Genomic DNA, 20,932 nt, shown 5'->3' on the forward strand with positions numbered 1-20,932 from the left:
AATAACTGTATCTGCTGAGCCAGAAATACTCTAGTGGGAATGAAAAGTCTACTATTATAGAGCTTGATTTATTAAAGATGTCACCAGTATATTAAGTTTACAAATAGGTGAAAACTCCTGTGGTATGGAAAATTATATAGCTACTAAATCTCTTTCAACAGGAGTTAATTTTGCATGGTGAGGGTAATGATATTCTTGAGAAAATTTAAAGTTTTGCCTCTTTAGCCTAATCCCATCTCTACTACTAACCACACTGCCTCTAGCACAACTCTGCACTAGAAGATAAATAAGTAAGTTCATGCCATTTTTATTAATTTTCATATGAAAAATCCATTTCCCAATTTTACATGTTGTTCATCCTTTAAAATTATCAATTTGTACATCTCTTACCTAAAATGACAAATCTTTGAGGTTCTATGATTTTTGGCTGTATTTGTCAGATTTAGGATGCTTTATTTAAATTTTTGCTGTCTTATAATAGACTATTACTATCTTCAAAATAGGTCAGAGAAATTCTGCTTAAAAAATGGTCACTCTGAAATCAGTACACTTTGATTGGAAGGAAAAGAAACGTGTTTCTTTTTCTATTCCAAGTGCAGAGAATTAGCTGTGAGGGCTTCTTACTGGTTATCTCCAGTTACTATATAGTTAGATCTCTGTTCCTACATCAGGCTCCAAGAATTGCAAATACAGAAAATAATAGGGGTACTCAGGGGCAGAGACTTTTAAGGTTCTACAGAATGCTGGGAAGGGTAAAAGTATTTCCCCTTTGGAATTTAGTATTTATGGTTGGATAACCCGGGATGGATTGAGGCACGTAGGCATCAGGATTAATTGGATTTTACCATGTACAGCTTGGGGCCAGTTTTAGTGAATAAAAGTAAATGAGCCTGAACATTTTCTTTTTGAGCCATGTTTCTATCCTGGTGTACTTTAAAGCCTACCCTTGGTGATAGAGAAAGTCTTTGAAAATATATTCCCAGGGAATGAAAAATCATATGATAATCTATGGAGATGTCTGTTTTCCTGTATTTTAAATCTCTTTGGGCTCTCCCTTAGGTTCTCTTTGTCTCTTCAGTTTGAAGTCATCCAGTGGTTGCATGAAAATTCAGTGCTATGATCTTGAATTGTAAGTGTGGACAAACTCAGAAGGATGGGAACTTAGTAGGTAGACAATATTTATTCTTAAACGTTTCAAGTCTAAACCATTGCAAGTCAGTCACAGCAGTTTGAGTGAGTAGAAGTTTCTTTAGGTTTAGATTTCTGTTCTTAAAGCAGATGTTTATGACATATTTGAAGATTATCTACTGAGTTTCCTTTAAAGCAATAGAATCCTAACTTTGTGGTTCTTCAAGAACTGCTGCAAAAACAGAATTACAACACAGGGAACAAACCTTAAAATATGTTTCCTCTGGAAGCCAAGATGCTGAACGGTCACTAAGTGTGACTGAAATCCATCTCTAGAATGGCTATCTGAGTCAGATAGCAGAAATACTTAGAATTTATATGGTATTTCTAGTATTTTTGCAAAAATAATTTTAAATCATGTAACTTGAAGTTTAAAAAAAAAATGAGCCTGCTTTCTTTTTGGAAAATGGGCCCAATAAAAATAACACTAATATAATTCAATTGTATATGCATGTGCATTGAACACAGTGGTATACTAAAGATAGTTCATGCAAATAACTTTTGTGAAAAGTTTGACTATTTTCTTAATACTTTTCTTTATAAGTGTATGTTTATTAAGTATATTTGCCCATCCAGTATGATCTTGTTAGCTTAGAAGCATTTTGTTAGCTGTATCATTTGATTCTGAAAGTCAGATTCTTAGCATGGTAGAGTAGGAGAGCTTTTTTGTCGCTTTGTATTTTGGCTAAGATAATTACTTCTTGCACTTTCTATTTATAAAGATGTTATAACACATTGCACCCACTTACTGCAGCTGTTCATTAGAGACAAAAAGATGTAGGTCTTACAGTGAAATATGTGTTTAAAAACATGGTGAAAGGATGGACCTCAAAAAAAAAGCTTGGCTTTGTATCTGCCTGAGAAGGCTGGGGTAAAATACACAATTTAGATTGAAAATAGCTGTTGGGCTTGGTTTGCTGTTGCTGTAGGTTGCAATATTGTTGTAAGTTGCTGGCTGTATGTATGTGATTTTATGTATGTATGTGAAAAAAAGGTGTTTGATGAAGGCAGATAAATCAGTGTAGACCACGCTACCTCCCACTGAAGACTGAACATAGTCCAAGATTGCCCTGTAGCCCCTGGGGCGGGGGATAGATCACTTAGCCCCGGTCCACCACAGTCTCTTGTACTCCCTTCAGCTCCTCTACCTCTGAGCATTTGGCTGAAGAAAGAGTATAAAGTTCTGTAGAAAGCAAAGGAAAGTCAGGCCTAAAATGTTAAGGCTATGATACTTAAATTCTTAACATGTTCAAATGTTAGTGTTTGATTTGGTTGCCCAAACACTAGTTGTTTGGCAGAACGCTTGGTTTTACGGCTTTTATCCTTTGGTTTCTGTTTGGCAAGAGTAGCCAGAGGAAATGGAGACATTCTTTTTGTTTTTAAAGATGCACCCAATTCCTTTTAATGATGTGAAAAATTGTTTGAATCCTGAATTCAAGTTTTTTCATTTGCAGTCCATTTTTGGAGGACCGGAATATTAGTCATATTTTTAATGTACTGAACCTTCTGCCAATACCTTGCAGGGAGTTTTCATGACATTCGTTTTTGGATGACCTGTCTTGCTTTTCATCACGCCAAAAAAGAGATTCCTGTTTTTAATGCAGATTCTGTTAATAATACTTAAATGTCCTCGTTTGAATATTGTGTCAGGAAATCATTTTCCGTAATAAAATGCCAGTAGGCAGACTACTTAATCTTCAGATCTAGTTGTGGCACTCAACCAACTTGCTATTTGGGGCACGAGTACACTGGGCCAATCAGGTTCCCTTCCTTTTGAGCACTTGTTATCGCTGAGAATGATTTTTTAGAGATATTGCAGAATTTGTTCCACCTTTTCATCTTCATGCACTGGCAGGTTATAATGTCTAAACAAAGATTCTCTGATTAAGAGTGAAAGTGAGAGATGATCCATTATTTGATTTTTAAAGGTTGGCATCTGTACTTAAGAGGTTAGCTGATAAATACTTACTTTCCAGGTGAATGGGTGGGCCAAGTGATGATATAATGTGAAATTCCAAATAATGAGACAAGTATTACTCAGAAGTGACAGCTGATCTCTAACTTCTGCTACATTATGGTATGAATGAGGCAGTAAAATCATGTGAATCTATTCACCACAGCTAGTTTTTTCTAATTGTATAATAATTCTCAACTTGTAAGCTATGCTGAAGTCCTAAACTCAGGATTCAACTCCTGCTTAGGCACATTCTTCCCTCTGATTTATCTTTGGTTTGTGCCAGGGTTTCATCCTATGCTGGTTTTACCATAATACAATAATTTACTGTTGATTTTGTGGCCTATTATGGTCAAAGTGATTTATTTAAAAAGAGGACAAAGAAGTCAGAAATGTAGAGGTGATTTCATTGTGGCATGATAAAGTGTGAGTCAGGCTGGGGCGAACACTGGCCTAATGCTTTCTGCTGCAGAGCCAGGTGATCTGCCCTGTAGTTCTCCATTTGGCTGTACATTAGAATCACATGGAGCCCACTCCAGACGTTCACATTTAGTTGGCTCACTGTGCAACCTGAGCTTGAAAAGCTCCTTAGAGGATTCTAGTGGGCAGCCAAGGTTGAGATACACTGTCTAGGATATCCTTAGTGGTCTTTGGCAAGATAACCTCAATCTTCTTCTCTCTTTTTTTTTTTTTTTTTCATTATATACCTTCATATGTATTCCAGGCATGACTCTGAATTTAAAGCTTCTAATGGGTCACAGTTCAGTGGTTAAAGTGGATTATCCAGAGTGATTCTGGAGAGAGATGTTGCCATCCATGCACGTGCCTCTCTGTACCAAACACAAAGTATTACTAAGTAAGCAAAACATAATGTTCAAAGTCAGGTCTCCAGAATCCCTCCTTGGCATCTTGGTTTGAATAGAAGTTTCTCAATTCTGCTGAAATAGAGCCCTCGAACTTAATAAGAGCCAAGCCCAAGACTTCTGAAGTGATTTCTAATTGTGAAAGGAACAGGTAGCATTGTTAATGTTAATGAAGAAAAAAAATCCTTTCTGAGGATAGTAAGACATTCATTATTCGTCTCTTCGCCTGTTTTCTAAGTGGGATTTTAATGTAAAGTGACTTTCACTTTTCCTCGTTTCTTTGTGAATGATATGCACTAGCTAAAGCTTAAATATTTCTGAATTTTATATAAAATGTGAAATGAGTCATTTTAGCATCTTTGCTCCCGGATGTCCGAGACCTAACCTATGAGGTTCCCTATCTTTTATTCTTCCCACCCCAGGTAGTTAAGGTAACTGCACATGGCAGCCTCACATATGTTAATGGAAAGGAAAGAACTTTTTACCCTTAAAAAATGAGAACCACTGTTCAAACTAACTAGCTACCAATGATTTCTAATTCATGAAGAAATTTTTATTTAAGAGCACTTCAAAATGTAGCAGACTCTGATGAGTGAATTTTCAGCATTGTAAAAATTTTTGTTCATTGATACTGATAAATATCACAATGAGATCAGATATCAAAGTAATTTTCAAATAAGTCGTGTATGGGAGGAGAAAAGTGAATCAAAGGAAAGATTGGTTAGTAAGAGGACGGAGTATGCATCAGGCCATGGAATTTTATTAAAATCACCCTAAGGCATGGCTGTTCACTTAGCATGCTTTAGCACACTAGCTACAATGCCAGATCAAGTGACTTAGGAAATTGGTGAAGGCTTCCTAATATTGAGTGAAATAGAAAAGCAGTAGTTTTTAGGGACTCGTAAGCACCCAGAGAATAGCCCCTTTGTGGGGTGCATACTGAAAAACATTTTGGAGTACTGTAAATATTACATTGTTGAGCTATATGCAAATCATACCACACTGGATTTTAAGATTTTTTTAGAAGGGAAAGTAGAGGAAGAGGATGGGGAAGTAATGGTAAAAAATATATAAACATGTACCATATTTTAAGTAAAGAATGAATTTTCCTATCGGAAATTCTGTCAGGACTGTGAAGTTTAATCTTTCTGCCTACTGGATTGGTTTGCTGATTCCTCTTGAACCTTTAGGAAATCCCTTCTGAAAGAGCTAAACAAACGCTAGTCTGACTGCAGTTTCTCCGCCTTATTCCATCCCCCTACCCTCAACAAAAGAAGAACATTCCCAAGTGTGCTCTGTCTCAGTCCATTAACTTTTCTTCTGCTGTAGTCTTTGTGCACAGGTTTTTTTGCCTGTTGCGTTTTATGATCTAATACAGAACTTAAATGGATGGTTCAGTCAGGAAGCAGTGGCTTCTCCTCTAAGGAATCTTAGTAGCAAAGATCTCTGTTTTCAGCCAGTCAGCATAAGTGAGTAAAGGGAGAAATCTATTAGAAGAGCACTGAAATTTCTAGCTCCCCATGATTTCAGGCTGGGACCCACTCGTGCTCTGCCCCCTGAGAGGAGAGAACGCTAAGGGTTCAAAGCTAGAAACATCGCGTAGCAGAAATGTGGCTTCTTTCAGATGGACATAGTCTGAAAGAAATCTGCCCAACTGTTCTCTATGGTGCTTATATGGTGGGTGACAATTGTCCCCATCTCCCTGTCCCTGGCACTGTGCCTTCCCACTGGTCACTGTGAAAAGCAGATCACACTGGACTCAGAGGCCAGAGCCCAGGACAAGTTTCCCCTTCTCATCTTGAGCCCATCACTTCTTCATACAGCTGATAATGTAGCATTCACTCCTCTTTGGAAAGCTCTTGGGTTTGTCCCCCAAGAAACAGGAAAGCATTTCAAGGAAAACAGAAAAAAAGATTCTGGTGGTAGCTATCAAATTAACAGGCTATAGGAAAATCTCACTTCCTCTCAGCTGATACTGAGTGATAGCAACTATGTCTCCTCTTTCTGAGTTTTTAAAGGCTACCATGATATTTATAAACAACAAACATATATAACATTTTTTCACAACTTCCTGAGGATTCATATTAAAACAGACAATCAATTTCTAAAATGTTATCCCTGAAAGGGAATGAGATAAGAGTTTTTAACTATAAGAGCCTGCCAGTCTTTTTTTGTCCTTAGAAAAAACTAACATTTGAGGTTTGTGTCTTATCTTAAGCGATTACTCCTTTATGAAGATGCCTCAGAAGTCAGTGAGCCAAGAAGGCACTCTTGTTTCTGTGAGGGTGCTGGACTGGGCTGGCGCATCTTACTTCCTTAGAGAATATGTTTTTATTATGACCTTAATTATAAATACCTATATATAGGAATAGGATTTTCTCTCCCCGCACCCTCTTTTAATCATTATCACTTAAGCGTAAGCCACACTTTCCCCACACCCCTTTTATTGAGGAAAAAAAAAAAAGGAAAGAAAAAATGCACTTTAATTCCTAAGAAGAGTGGCTGTTCCTGGCCCTGAAGCCAGATTACTTCAGGAGGAGAGTTGAGGAGGGAGAATTCCTGCCAGATCCTGTGAAATGACCCAAATTCCTTAATGTAATAGCATCTGCCTGCAGCCCTGTCAAAGGGAAAAGGAAACAACTAAAATGAAAAAGTTCAAATATGTACTCTGGTTTCAGAAGTTTCACTAGGCAAAACATCCAATATTAAGTAATTTTCTCAGCTCCCTAATTATGAGAAATGTCTGGGTTTTGTGGAAAGCTGAGATTTTTTTGAAATTAGAGTCAAGTGAAAACACACTCTTAAGATAGGATCCTGATTTGTATCATTTCAAAGTCATTTGTTTCTGAGCTTAATATGGCAGGTGTTCTCAGTCTCTCCTCCTGTAGATTCTGCCCTTCCCCTGATGACAAGCCAATAATAGTTCTTGGTGGGGTTGCATGTCTCTTAGAACCCAGGAGCCCTGTTGTGTCCGGGGAGGGGGGAGGGCAGGTGGGTGGACAGAGACTGGGGTTGGGGGAGGGAGATTAGAGAAAGAGTGAAGATATGGGTTTATATAAACATATTTAAAGCAGTTTAGCAAAAGCTTTCTCGTTGAACAGCTTTAAGAACAATGTGAATGAAATCTTAGCAACTTGGTTAGTAATCTGAAAAGTCTATAAATGTATACTTGAAATCGTTTGTATAAAAATACATTTTCCTCTTTATTTTAACACTGTGTAAAAGAACATTATGCATGTGAGTGGTTTGAGAATTAAATGATTTAATACTCAGGTTTGAATCTGTCTTTTCTGTACATAGAGTAATTAATATTTGTGAGTGCTCTTAGTGTGATGTGAATACTGAGATTGCAAGCACCCATCCTGCCCTGTTGGAGCCCTGCACTCTTTCAGAATGAAGCAGTGACATGGCTCCCTCCTTCACTATTTTTTTTTTAATTTAGTTTATTCATTTAAGCATATAAGAACTGGGGTATAGGCCAGAGGTGGGAACAGTATGTGAGGAGATTCACCAGAGACAGAGTGGGGAGCAGAACAGGCAGATAGACCTAAATACACTGCTAGAGGGGAGGGTTAGGTGAGACAGGAGAGATCTGCTGAGCAACGTGGGCCACTTCTCTGACTAGGGACCGACCCAGGCTGCAGAGGCCTGGCCATCACTTGATAGTGCTGAGACTCCACCAGGGAGGCGCACCTGTCTCTCACTTTCTGACTTAGATGTGTTCACTAGCAGAGAAGAATCAAAAGCATCATTTTACCAGAAGCTCAACAGCACCTCTCTTTCACCTTCCCTTTCATTTCAGGTGGCAAAGTCCATTGTGAGGTGGGAATATTTGTGTTTGTTTTTATTTCTATTCACAAACCAAAACAGGAAGAGGTGCATAGAATAGAAAGCCTTTAGTTTACACAAGGGTTAGCCACTCTGCCCATAAAGACAATAGTGTTCAGAGCAACTTCCCTTATCAGAACCAGGAAGGGCCTGTTGGCTTTGAAGGTCACTTTGTTGGAGTTCAGCGAGCGGCCAGCAATCGTGATGGCCGTACTTGCAGCTGCTTCACTGCCTTCTTCGTTTACCTGCAGGTTAAATAGGAAGCATTGGCTACTCTGCAATTCATTATAAGCAGGTAAGTCATCCACAGACACACTAATTATTTAAAATGATCCTGTTTTCCAGTAGAAAATATGGGTGGGTCAGATTAGGCATCCTCCAGAACCCTGTACTCATTTCAGTGAGTACGCTCCATAATAAATGCCAGGATTCCAGTCAGACAACCCCCGAACCAGTGGTGTGAATGGTCACAAGGTTGCTTTGTCTCATCTCTGGCTGGCACCATTGTACATGGCTTTTACAAGCGAATTGTTTTCTTTCCTGATGTTAAGAAATTCTGACTCAAGATCGGAACCCTATTGTTGAGTAGTTTCACTCTTAGAGCATCAGCTAGAACTCCCCCAAAGCAGCCACTCGGGACCTAGAGCTGTGAATAGAGGATAGTCCTCTAGCCAGATAAGGTGAGCATTTCTTGGAATGATAGACTTAGTGGTATTTGAATTTGTTGGTAAATACAATTGGCAATGGTCTAAAGGAAGACATCAGAAAACTTTTTTGGGGCACTATCACTAAACTCTTCCCATGCCTCTTAATGAAAACACTAAGATCCCTAGCTTTGTAGAGCTGCTTGATGATCCTCTCTCCAGCTATCTTCCTAGTTGCTCTTCCTTCTTCCTTCCCTCCATCCCCCTTGACCCCAACACTATCAATTTTATGACCACTCAGGGACTAAATTTATGACTGAAGCTTTTGCAAGACTAGAATTCTTAATGACTTCCTGATTGTTTCGGGGGGCCCTATGTATTGGACACTTGCTTCATTGTTTAGTGGACTCAGGTACATAAAAAATAAATCCAGGCCTCTGCTTTTTCCTAATAGTAACTCCAAAGCCCCCAAGGAGGTCTGAATTGACCACTTCTATTTGGAGTCTTTAGAAGAGGATTTTCAATCACAGTTAAACCCTGAGGACCCAGCTTCCCTTGCTGTCTTCCTAAGTGCTCTTTCTTCCATAATCCATGTGGAAAAGGATGCCAGTCGTATCACTCTTACTTTCAAAACCATCAATCCAGCAGTCAGGTACAATTCTTGTTCTGACCTCAATACATTTAAGATAAAATCCTCTATTCTTGCTGTTGTGCTGTAAGACATCTCATGTGCTACAGAGTCTCTCCCCACAGTGAGAATTTTGGTTTCTGGCTCCAGCTTGCTTTCTACCTCAGTTCCTGCTGTGATTTGATATAGGCAATTAGAATACCTTGTCGGAGACTCATTCAACACCCTGACTCCCCTTTTTGATCAAAAGCAATGAGCATTGCCTTCACGTGTAAGTAAACTAGCCCCATGGCTATACATGAACAGTTTCAGGACTTCTGTACCTTTGAAATTATATGACCTTATCCTTTCAGACCATAATCTTATCTTCTATTTTTTTCTCCTAACTAAATACTTCCCAAGGAGCCTTGACACTGCAACTATATTTACTAGCATTGTGCTCTGAAACCATTCTCTGACCCTGCCTTCTTTGTGATTCCTCACTCCTGCCACCTCTCTAAGTAGCCTTTCTCATTTCCCTCACAGCCTCGTTCCCCCAAAGATTAGTCTACACAAGTGCTTCTCAAACCTGGTTGTGCTGAAATCCTTTGAGGAACACTGTAAACAAGCCCTATCCCGGAATCTCCAAGATTGTCAAGCTCCCTGGATAATGAATACCATTGGTCCATAGGTCAGAATCTTTCGAGAACCAGAAGGCCTACATGTAGTTACTTTAGTAAAGAGTTCCATGGGCACTTTGGTTGGGAAAAGACTAGGCAAACAATCTTGGACCTTTTTTCTTCATTATGGAATTTCTCAGATGTCAGCTACACTAATGTACGTTTTTAATTTCCTGGGAAGAAGCAAATAAATACCTTTATTTGCCCACCTAGTTTTTTATTTTCCACAGTGTAATACAGACCTCTAATTCTCTGAAACACATTTTAGCACATGGTCCACACCAGCTCCACTTTTTAACTTTCCATTTGCTCTTCATTTGATGCATGTGCCCCCACTATTCCTCCAGTCCTTGGGGAAAGGTAACCTGTGTCCCGTTTCACTGTCCTTGCTGGATGTCCTCCTTTTCCTTAAAACTGATCCCTGGGTTTCCATGAGCCCATATTCACCTGGCTCTCCTCTGAGTTCCTTCTCAGTGGCCTTCACTGACTCTCTTTCCTGTGCCATCCTCCTTAATGTTTATGTACTTTTGAACTCCTTCAGCAGAGACAGTGCAAAGGAGGGTGGAATAATTAGGCCATGAGGATTCCAGGGGAGGGTTGTAATAACTTAGCAAGCCTCATGGAGGAAGGGGCTACAGAGTTGGGGTTTGAGAGACACTGGAAAGAAACTTGGGTTTCACTGTTCAAACACCTGCTATCTATAGCATAAGGGCAAACAGAGCAAGAACTCCAGTGTTAAATGAGAGACGGGTGCACTAAGTAATAAAGTAGCATGGCAATAGAAAAGCAGCAGAAGGGAGAACAAAAGGAAATAGACTCACCTCAAGAAATGCCTTATGGAATGCATCCGAGACATAAAGGTCACTCCTGCCTCCCGCAACAATACCTGGGAAGAAAGCCAAAGACAGCTCTGTGAAATGGGAGAAACCTTGCCTCAGACCACAGAAAGGAATTTGATTTGAACTAAGAGGTCCTTTGAGCTTTTTTGAAAAGTAGGAAGAAATCCTGGACCCTCACCTAATGATGCCCCCAAATAAGTACTTGCTAAAAATAATAAAATTATTTTGGGTTTGTTTGACCTGGCTCCTGTGAATTTAATCTCATACTGTAGCTCTTGGGTGATGTAGAAAATAGAGAGCACTTTTTTTTTAAGATTTATTATTTATTTATACAAGAACTGGGGTACAGGCCAGAGGTGTGGTGGTAAAATAAGTCACCAGAGACAGACTGGAGAGGACAGGTGGGCTGAATGAAATACACTGTTGAGGGGATCAGCTGTTGAGACAGGAGGGCTGCTGTGCCCTATGTGGGTCAGCTCCCTGGCCAGGGATCAAACTCATGCAGTAGTAAGTTAGCTTGGTAGCACTGAGACTCTGACCCCTGTACCACTAGGGAAGCTCCAAGAGAGGTTTTCTTAAAGAAAAACTCAATCTATCTGGCAGATCTTTACATCCTGGCACCAATTTTTAAGAAAAGGGGTGGTTTTCCTACCTAGTTTAAATCCCGCCCCTGAGGTGATCCACATGGCGTGGCAGACCTCTCCTGACCTGCCTGCTGCTCCCCTCAGCAATGTACTTAGTCAATCTGCCTTTTCTGCTCCCTACTCTGTCTCTGGTGAATCCCCTCACCACTCCTGCACCTCTGGCCTTACCCCAGCTCTGTATGCATAAATAAATAAATCTTTAAAAAAAAAAAAAGAAAAGAAAAAAATGCACTAGGGAACACCAGGCAAAGGACTAGTGTAAACAAGGAAACCAGATGTCCTCAGTTGTTAATCATGTGTTTTTTTGTCCTTAAATGCTGAAGCCTTTCAAGTTCTCCATCTAGTCCCCTCTAGCAGTTACAGGCTGCTAAGTGGGCCCATGGAGGTGCTAGAGCAAACTCCCCATTTCACAGAAGAAACTGAGCCCCCCAGAGGCAAAGGGGTTTCTCTCAATGAGCTGTAGAGCTGGGGTTAAAACCTGGGGGTACTTATTCATTCTTCTCTACTCTGACTGCAAAACTCCACCGGCATCGGATCACTTCCAGGGGCAGAGAATAGGGAAGTCCTTCTCACTCACCTGGGAGCCTGGAACTGTCAGGACTGAACAGGTCCACGAGGCCCATGTCCTGCAGCTGCTCCTTCACGCTGAAACTGTCCTCGATGCGGAAGCGTGGCACGTGGGCCACCAGCAGGGTCTCTGCCAGCTCATCTAGCCACTCCTGCAGCACCTCAGGTGTGAGGTACTGCTCCACCTTGACCAGGCTATTCTCAGGCCTGGGCAGGATGAGCACCATAGTGATATCATCACCCTTGAAGGGCAGCTCCAGCACCTGAGTGCCTTCCGCCACACGCCTATAGCGGAATTTGCCTTCCTGGTACATCATGGATGCTGAACATGACTCCCCGTCAGTCTTGTAGAACAGTTCTGTCCTTGTGTTCTCTGGGCTGAACTTGGACTTCCACAGGCCCTGGAAGAACACCAGGTGGTAGAAGACCACGTGAGACCCAGAACCTCCACAGGCAACACTGACATGGGAAAAACTCAATTTGCTTTATTATGTTAACATTTAAGTATAATTAGTTGGGGTGAGGGGGGAATGCTGGAGAGATATGCCTGAAAAATTTTTTTTTCTCTTGTGAACCATTGTATTTCCCAGAATTTTAGCAGTGATTGTCTTCTTTTATAATGAAAAAACTAAAACTACGAACAAACCTACTGGCCTTTTAGCAAGTCCCTTTTTATGTTTAAATCTAATTGCCTCTTGCTTTCTGCTTCTCAGCAGTTTTTTTCCTCAAAGGCCATCCTTAAAAATGCTGGGCTCGGGCCCTCCCTGGTGGCGCAGCGGGTTAAAGCACTGCACAAAGAAGCTGAAACCAGTTCCTCATGAGTTCGATTCCCGCCTGCCCTGGAGGAGATCCACATGGCGTGGCAGACCTCTCCTGACCCGCCCACTGCTCCCCTCAGCAGTGTACTTCGTCGATCTGCCTGTTCTGCTCCCCGCTCTGTCTCTGGTGAATCCTCTCACCCTCTGCATCTCTGGCCTGTACCCCAACTCTGTATGCATAAATAAATAAATCTTTAAAAAAAAAAAAATGCTGGGCTCTCAGGGCCCTCCCTGGTGGCGCAGCGGGTTAAAGCACAGCACTGAGAATCTAAAGCTGCTTCCGCATGAGTTCGATTCCCGCCTGCCCCGGAGGTGACCACATGGCGTGGCAGACCTCTCCTGGCCCGCCCATTGCTCCCCTCAGCAGTGCACTTCGTCCATCTGCCTGTTCTGCCTCTCGCTGCCCCTGAGCTTCTGGCCTGTACCCCAGTTCTGTATGTACAAATAAATAAATCTTTAAAAAAAAAAAATGCTGGGCTCTGATGAAAAAAGGCCAGACTCCCACCCCATCCTTTCTACCTCCACCAGGTCATCTGGAAGTTAGGGAAGGATGATTCTCATTCAAAGAGGGCAGGACCCTGGGATATAAGAAACCCCTCGGAAGGGTCTACAATGTAATTATTATTCCTTATCCTTTAGCTTTTTGATTTGGGGACAAGTCTTTTAACCCTTGAACAATGGTTCCTCACCTGTAAAATCAGAAGCTGATGTTTGCTAATATTTGCAGGCTGCTTAATGTGCACCAGGTATTGCTGTAAGCATCTCACATATATTAACTTATTCAGCCCTCTCTATAACTCTGAGATAGATGTAGCCATATAACCATTTCACACATGTAGAAAAAGAGGCACAAGAAGTCCTCAGCTCACTTATCTGAGTTCACACAGTCCAGCATGGAAGAGTCAGGATTTAAAATAAGTCATCTATGTGAGTGACCCAAGGTCTCATTCCTGAGGCAATAGAATCATGCAGATGAATAAACAGCAAAGTATTACATAAACCATCAAGGGGAGTATACTTTGTGGAAATGCAACCTACTCCATTCTTGGGGGAGGAAAACCCCAGTAGAGGGTCCGCAGCAGAGGCAAACGACTGAATCCCAGGCCCCAGGAGGGGCGGGAGAGCATCACCCCAGGTATCCATGACCTGTTGACCCCAGGCCCACATCCTCATCCTCCTTCTCAGACACAGTCAATTTGAACAGTCTTTAGAAATCTTGTCTGAAAATGACAAAGCCGCCTGCATGACCAAATCACAGGGCCTCTGACAAGTTTTAGGTGAACCTGAAATGTGGAGGCTCAGAAACCTCAGGCAAAGGAACTCTGAGTCAACATAAAAGCTGCTCCCGATGATGAAGAAAATCTTGTCACTGTGGATGTGAGTTTGTCATTTTGTTTCAGATTTACACATGGAGTCTACTAGACAGCAGAAATTGCCACATAGATATGAACACTTACCCCTTGTGCTGGGCAGGCTAGATGAGTGTCGATGTACTGCCAGGGGTCCAGAGACACCCCAAGCACAACCTCCTTGATCTCATTCCAGCAAATGAGGTCCTAATGGACCCTTTAGCACATTGTTATTTCTGCATGGACCATGCATGGAGCATTTCTCATAAAGGATCTACCTACAAAGGCCGGGTGATGTAAAAGACGAATGGAAGGCCAGGGGAGGGCCTGAGGTCACTCCAGGGCCCTTTTGGGTACCTTGAAGTAAATGGTGTTAACCAGCACCAGGACAGTGAACTCATTGATGGCATCTGGGGGGATGACGTCAGTGATGCGTCCCTCGGTTTTATTGGAAATCCATTTGTTGATGATCTCTCTGGACTGCTCTGCATTTTCCTGAAGAAAATAGGAAACAAACTTATCCATCTGTGGTGAATCCTCTCACCCCTCCTTAACCCCACACCTCTGGCCTGTACCCAAGTTCTTATATGTATAAATAAATAAATAAATCATTAAAAAATTAAGTGAAATAACATCTGTGGGACTGGCATCTATAGAATACCTTTTGGTATATAGTTGAACTTGATCGATAAAATGAAGAATTTATTGCTAGATAATTTTTTCATCGAAGCCACTATAATCTAAACCACAAATACCACTGATTCCTCAGGTTTCAAGCAAGAAGGAGTATTCCAGAGATTCTGACTTACACTCACCCCTCTACCTGCTTCAACCGTGTTAATTTGTTTTTTAAAGATTTATTATTTCATACGTACAAAATTGGAGTACAGGCCAGAGGTGCAGGAGGTGAGAAGATTCAGAAGAGACAGAGTGGGGAGCAGAACAGGCAGATGTACTGAAATACAGTGCTGAGGGGAGCAGCAGACGCGTCAAGAGTGGTCTGCTTTGCCATGTGGGTCATCACCCTGGCCAGGGATGGAACTCACTCTGCAGTGGCTGTGGAGAGGTCAATAGTGTTGTGCTTTTACCCCTTGTGCCACTAGGAAGGGCCCAACCCATGTTCACTTGGATCATGCTTCTCAATCTCCTCAATCTCTGGGTGGAGAGGAATGACAACTGCTGCTCACCTTGAAGTCCAGGGGTTGGAGCTTGGCCCCATAGACAACCTCACTGATATCCTGGTAGGTCTCGTTGAAGGTAAGTGATTTGTCTCCAAAGAGGCGGTTGGCTGATACCAACTGAGAGGACTTGTTAGCTTTTCGATAGAGTCGACAGTTTAACTTGGCAAAGAAAAAATGGATCTGGTCAGATGTTTTCTCAGAGATGGTATCAAACTTGAAAACCTGTAGAAACAAAAAGAAAATTGCGGTGTTCGTGGCTGCCTAGCTGATGTGGGTAGTGAGCACTGTGTAAGGCAGGCCCCAACCTAGAGTTGCCTCATGTGATCTCCAAGCACAGGGCCTGGCACCGTGGACATGCTCAGCTCATGTTTTCTTAATGAACCAGTGAATGAAAGGAATAAAGGGTAGGAAGGAAAAAAGCCAAAAGAAACACAAAGATCCTGTGATATTACCTTCACAGTGCTGCGCTTTAGCCCGCTGTACCACCAGGGAGGGCCCCTAAAGCTGCAGTTTCTTTTGTGAGGTGAAGGTCTGAGTTAAACTGTCCCAAAGGATAAATAAAGATGAAGCTGGGTGGCAATCTGGCCACTACTTAGATCCACAGACTTCAGTGTCTGCATTTGAAATAAACACTATGCATGTGGTAAGGGTTACTTTGACAACCCTGGTGACTCCCTATCAATTACCTTTGTCTCCTGTGGGTCTGCTAGACTTAAGCAGCAAGTTCAGCCACCATTCCTCCTTATCTGCATCCCTGCATTCCTATATATAGAGGTTAGAACTGCCGTTCAGAAAACAATCAGTCACAGGAGCCAAACCTTGCCTATCAAGTCAATCAAGAGTATAAAGCTTGAGCACCCTGGGCAGGGTATGCATCAAGAGGTAGGACCAGGAATGTCCAGGCTGAGGATATGGAACCCCAGGAGCTGATCAGTGGAACACCTTGATGAGGTTAGAACCATGACTGGGGGCTAGGGTTTCTTTTCCGAAGACAATACTTGGACATCATGCAGATAACAGTTATCTGGTCAGCAGACTCAGGTTCTGTCCCCTACCCCCAAGCCCTAAATGACAAAAAACACTCTTTAGTTTCACCCATCTTTTTCTCCTTGTCCTCCTGCCCTGTGTAAATCATTGCTGTATGATTATTCTATAAAAAAAAAAAACAACAACTCTAGGATTCTGCTTGCTCAACAGGGGCCGGGAGGGTCGCTGGGCAGATGGGCTCCTCGGCCCCCAGGGGGCTGCCAGGGCTGCTGTCTCTTGTCTCCTCCGGAACTGCTGGGCCTCTCCGTTCTGGGAGAGCCTTTGTCTGAAAGCACAGCCCTCGCTGCCGCACCTTCCCCACCACTCCCCGTCTTGGCATTAATCTGGGCACCAGCTAGTTCCTGAGCAGTGACTTCCCTCCCCACTCACCTCTGGCCTGGCCTCTCCTCTCAGGAGACACTGCCCAGGTCTCCACGGCCACCTGGCAGGAGGCTGCATGGGGCAGTCTGCCCTCCACAGGATGGGAGCCAGGGGCCATGTGACCCCCAGCTTGCTACACTGCAGCCAGTGTGGGAGTGCCCAGTTCTGGCCGCTTGGCTGGTGGCGGCCACTGCATCCCTTAATTTATTTCTCTGCTGTTTCTGTTCTTGAGAAATTGGGAGAGGGGGTCCTGCAGAGGCTGCCTCTAACCTCACCTGAGTTGTACATTTTTTGTGGTGGGTTTTATTTTTTATTTTATTATTTTATTATTATGGGTTTTTTTGTTTTTTTTTTTTTGGATTTATGATGACTCCACCCCTACTCATCACTCTCCTCCCAGGCCAGGCTCCTGCAAGTCGAGCCCTTGGGTCCCAGAAAGGGGCCTCGCCAACCTCAGCCCTCCTGTGACTGTGGGCTCCGGCTCTGACCAAGGGCTCCCTCTCTCCTTCCCTGCCCCTGCCCTTTGGAACAGCCCGGGTGCTCGAGGGGCCAGGAGGGCAAGGCTTGACTCCCAGAGGGGGTGGCAACCCGGGGGCCTCCCAGGCTAGGTGGCCTCTCCCCACCCAGGCCCCCCTCCTGCACTTAGTTTCTCCTCTGGATCAAACACGTAATAAAGAGAATGTTTGGAATCTGAAAAAAAAAAAAAAAAACCCAACTCCAGTTTCTCTATCACTGTTACTGATGCAACAGTCTCCAATGTGTGATTCAACCCGAGGAAAGCAAGTCAGCACTCACACCAAGGGCAGATTAGTGACCCACCCTGACTTGGGTTTTAACACAGGCCACTGCTTTATACATGGATACCCTTTCTTTCCACACACACACAAAAGGGAGATACTAAATCAAGGGCAAAAAATGGCCTATTCAGCCCAGAGTCAGAAAGTGCTTTTACATCTTTGAGGCTTCTCCTGGATTCCTTGAAGCCCACATCTCAATATCCAGTCATGGACTCCTCATCCACAAAAGCCCATATGCCTGAGCTGACAAGATAGTAAGCTGCTCTTCCCAAAGAGGGCACTGGGAATCCCCGTCATTGGCTGGCTCAAAGGTTGTGTTGAATAATTAACCATATAAATGGTCAAACCAGTGACTAAGCATATAAATAAAAGAATGACTAATCATTTGGAAGAAACAAAGAGATCTCATTTTAAGGTAGCCCAAAAAGAAGAAACTCAGATTTAATAAGCAGGCTCATCTAGACAGTAATTCCTTGTCTAATTTTTTTAAATTAGTTTTTAAGGGAAATTATAACCCGTGAAGCTATGACTCACAGGAAATCACAATCCATACTAAGTTAAGCTCTCCCTTACAGTTAAACTCTCCCTTAACTGTAGAGTTTGAGTTTTGAGGCTTCTAGAAATCTGAAAAATAGCCCCAGCAAGGCAATTTGGCAGAAAGGCTTTGGAATCTACCTCCATCAGCTGCTTGAGGGTGTTGTCACAGGCACCCAGCTTGGTCATAGCAAAAGCCGTGGAGATACTCAGGGGTGACAGGAAAATGTTGTCATTGTCATTCTTGGAGTCTGCCAGGTGCTGATAGAAGGTGGTGGCAAAGCGGGTATTGGCTTTAGACAGTTCCCAGACTCGCCGGTTGGTGGCCTCAGGGATCTTCTCTGGGGCCTCACCCTCAGTTGCCTTCTTCTCTGGGGCCCGGTAAATGCACATGGGATTCACGGGAATGTCCCGAGGCTTGGCTGTGCAGATGTCCTCCACGGGGTTCCAGTGACAAGTCACAGGGCCCCAGAGACTGATGAGCAACAAGGAGAGAAGGCACACCCTCCTGCAGGGGAACAGAAAGCTGGGTTAAGCTAGACTAGGAGATCCATGGCCCACTCTGCCCACCCCAGACTTCTCCCTGATGTGATTGGGTGGGGGGTGGGAGCACTGTAACATTTGAAAAAGTATTTGCAAATGAATGGTTCTACTTGCTGGGACATAGCCGCGTGGAGCTTAGAATCAATTATTATCACAGTGATGGTTATTAGAAGAATTGTATTTCAAGGCTCCAGACTTGGAGAAGTAAAGAATGTGAAGCCTCCAGTTGGTTTGTTGGGACATGAACATGTGAAAAGTAGGCAGGAACTTCAGTGCCCAATATAACATTAGGGTAATGGGGTGGGGGGGAGTGTCTTTAGAAGCTGCCTAGGGAAGCTTCTGAAATGGATGGAATATAATCTGGCAAAGGATTGAAAGGAGTTTGATGTAGCAGAGGGATTTTACCAATACAAGAAGTGAAAGAAGATGGATGGAGCAAAGGCAGTAAATACTGTGTGATGAGGACACCCAAAATCTAACTCCCTAAACCATTGCGCGCCATATAATTGTTTACTGGACAGTTCCAACTTGTCTTCCTCTAACTCAGCAAAGCAGACCCTCACGCACGCTGGCATGCAATCTAGAAGCCTGGAAGTCACTCTAGATTCCTCTCTCTCACCTCTCTCATTGACTCATTTAGTCTCATTAATTCTGTTTCCCTGCTTTCTCATGACCTCATTTTCTTTGCCTGGAAATTTTAATAGCTCCCAACATGGGTTTATTAAATGTAAATAAAATTAATCTCACTTTAAAAAATGACACCCTGAGATTAGTAAATTAGGAGAATTAGGACACGCAATTAAGAAAATTAACATTTTTGTAGATAAGACAGGGTGGGTCCTTGTGTCTAGAAAAGGGGATCTACCAGAAATGGAGCAGGTCAAAACTTCCATGCTGATCAGAAAAAGGGGGTCTGTCTGTGGGAACTAACCTGGCCCGGCCGGAAAAAAGATAGGCACACAATGTAGACTGGACTCGCTGAGGTGGCCTGCCAGGCCAGTGTGGGACTGACAGGAAGCTGCGAGGCTGCTGAGGCTACTTGGCTGCTCTTGAGATGGGAGGCAACTCTGCAGCCCCTTTAAGAACAGAGGCCCAGAGTGGAGAGAAGTGGCAGCACTGAGGGAGGTAAGGGTGGGAGGCAGGGTGAGCGCACAGAGGGCTGGAGCCTTTTTGTTCATCTCCCCACCTTCTTTTCCATTTTGACCCTCAGTTACATTTGGAAATGCAAGTGCTTGTGGAGGAGCTCTGAGAGCTCTGTTACGTACAAAGAAAAAAGTCAACGTGGTCCCGACACAGCCTCTCTTCTAACCTCCCACAATAACCCAGAGCAAGGAGGGAACGTGTGGGCTGTTGAGGGATAACCAACAGGGCTGTAATCTTTAGTAAAAGGACACTGAGATGTGTCCCCCTCAGAGAGGGAGATCTAGTGGAGGGTAGAGTGAAAAGGGAGTTAGGAGGCCCTCACAGATTCAACTGGCATTTTTTTCAGTTGTATGACACACTGAGAATTTTTGTCAGAGTGTCTCCTGTGTTGGAGCAGCCTCTTCACACAATAGAAGACATCCCCTTGGTTTCTAGGGCTTGGAACGCAATGTGTGGCTTAGAGAAAGGCCATACCCTGAGAGGGGGAGGGGGTCAGAGTGACGTCTTCCAAACAAGTTCCTGATTGTACCTACCTGGTAGAGGGCCTAGTGTTTTCAAAAGTGTCAAGGTCATCCTTGTGAGTCTTCAGAGGTTAGAAAACCCAATGAGGGCATTCAGAGGGAAAGCTCACCCCTCTTACCTTTTTCCAGCAGCCACAGCTCCCATCTCATTGGAAAACATGGTCGCTAATCTTCCACAGGGCTGGGCCAGAGGTAGTGTGGTCTGAGGCAATCCCTCTGAAAACTGGTTCTTTTCTCTAAACCTGATTGAGGTTCCAGAGAGGCTAGGGAGAGGGAATGAGCTGGTGGGGAGGGAAGGACTGAGGTCAAAGGCTGATGACCAGCTCCCAGGGTTAAGCAAAGTGTAGAACCCAGTGTTGTTTGATTAGTAGAGAAGTTTTAAAGTTCAGTCAGATCCAGGCAGAACAAGACCCACCTTACTGACCCAAACTCCCACACTCTCCTCTTCATCTTTATAGAAAAGAAAAAGGAACCTATGCTCACAAATCAACATGGTCAGAAAATGCCAGACTGAGAATTTTGTCCACAAATTTTTCCCCCTAGTCACCCAAATTAGGAGTTAGAAAATAAATGAATATAACTAGCCAAGTTAGTATCCAGAAACTTCTGAACTTCTACCTGCTCAGTGTAATACCTTGTCTTTACCAACTCTTCTTTCTTATTGTCCATAATATCTAACCAAAGCAGGGAGAAGAGTTTTCTTTTGTTATTATTTTATTTTTGTGTAGAATGGGGGTATAGGCCAGAGGTGTGTGGAGAGGGTGAGAGAGTTCACCAGAAGCAGAGTTGGGAGCACAACAAGCTGCTCTACTGAAGTATACTGCT

At 43.1% G+C, this 20,932-nt stretch overlaps 1 protein-coding gene across 1 annotated transcript; it reads right to left on the minus strand.

The window, feature by feature from the left end:
* Positions 1–7,823: 7,823 nt before the first annotated feature.
* On the minus strand, positions 7,824–20,370 carry SERPINC1 (serpin peptidase inhibitor, clade C (antithrombin), member 1). The gene is made up of 7 exons (XM_004688496.2): positions 20,227–20,370; positions 18,042–18,408; positions 15,169–15,384; positions 14,339–14,476; positions 11,825–12,215; positions 10,586–10,650; positions 7,824–8,078 (listed from the first exon to the last, which is right to left on the minus strand). The coding sequence occupies exons 1-7, from the start codon at positions 20,265–20,267 to the stop codon at positions 7,902–7,904; spliced, it is 1,395 nt and encodes a 464-aa protein (XP_004688553.1). The 5' UTR covers positions 20,268–20,370; the 3' UTR covers positions 7,824–7,901.
* Positions 20,371–20,932: the final 562 nt, after the last annotated feature.

Source organism: Condylura cristata, unplaced genomic scaffold (assembly GCF_000260355.1).
Source record: "Condylura cristata isolate star-nosed mole 26May11 unplaced genomic scaffold, ConCri1.0 scaffold00024, whole genome shotgun sequence".
In the NCBI taxonomy this organism is placed as follows: Eukaryota; Metazoa; Chordata; class Mammalia; order Eulipotyphla; family Talpidae; genus Condylura; species Condylura cristata.

Bases quoted from the DNA above. Each gene is read 5' to 3' on its own strand.
- SERPINC1 (XM_004688496.2), bottom strand. From the start codon at position 20,267: ATGTTTTCCAATGAGATGGGAGCTGTGGCTGCTGGAAAAAG. The intron at 12,216-14,338 runs GTACCCAAAAGG...GTGTTCTTCCAG, and splicing joins TTAACACCATTTACTTCAAG to GGCCTGTGGAAGTCCAAGTT. The intron at 10,651-11,824 runs GTGAGTGAGAAG...CTTTCTTCCCAG, and splicing joins TGACAGTTCCAGGCTCCCAG to GTATTGTTGCGGGAGGCAGG.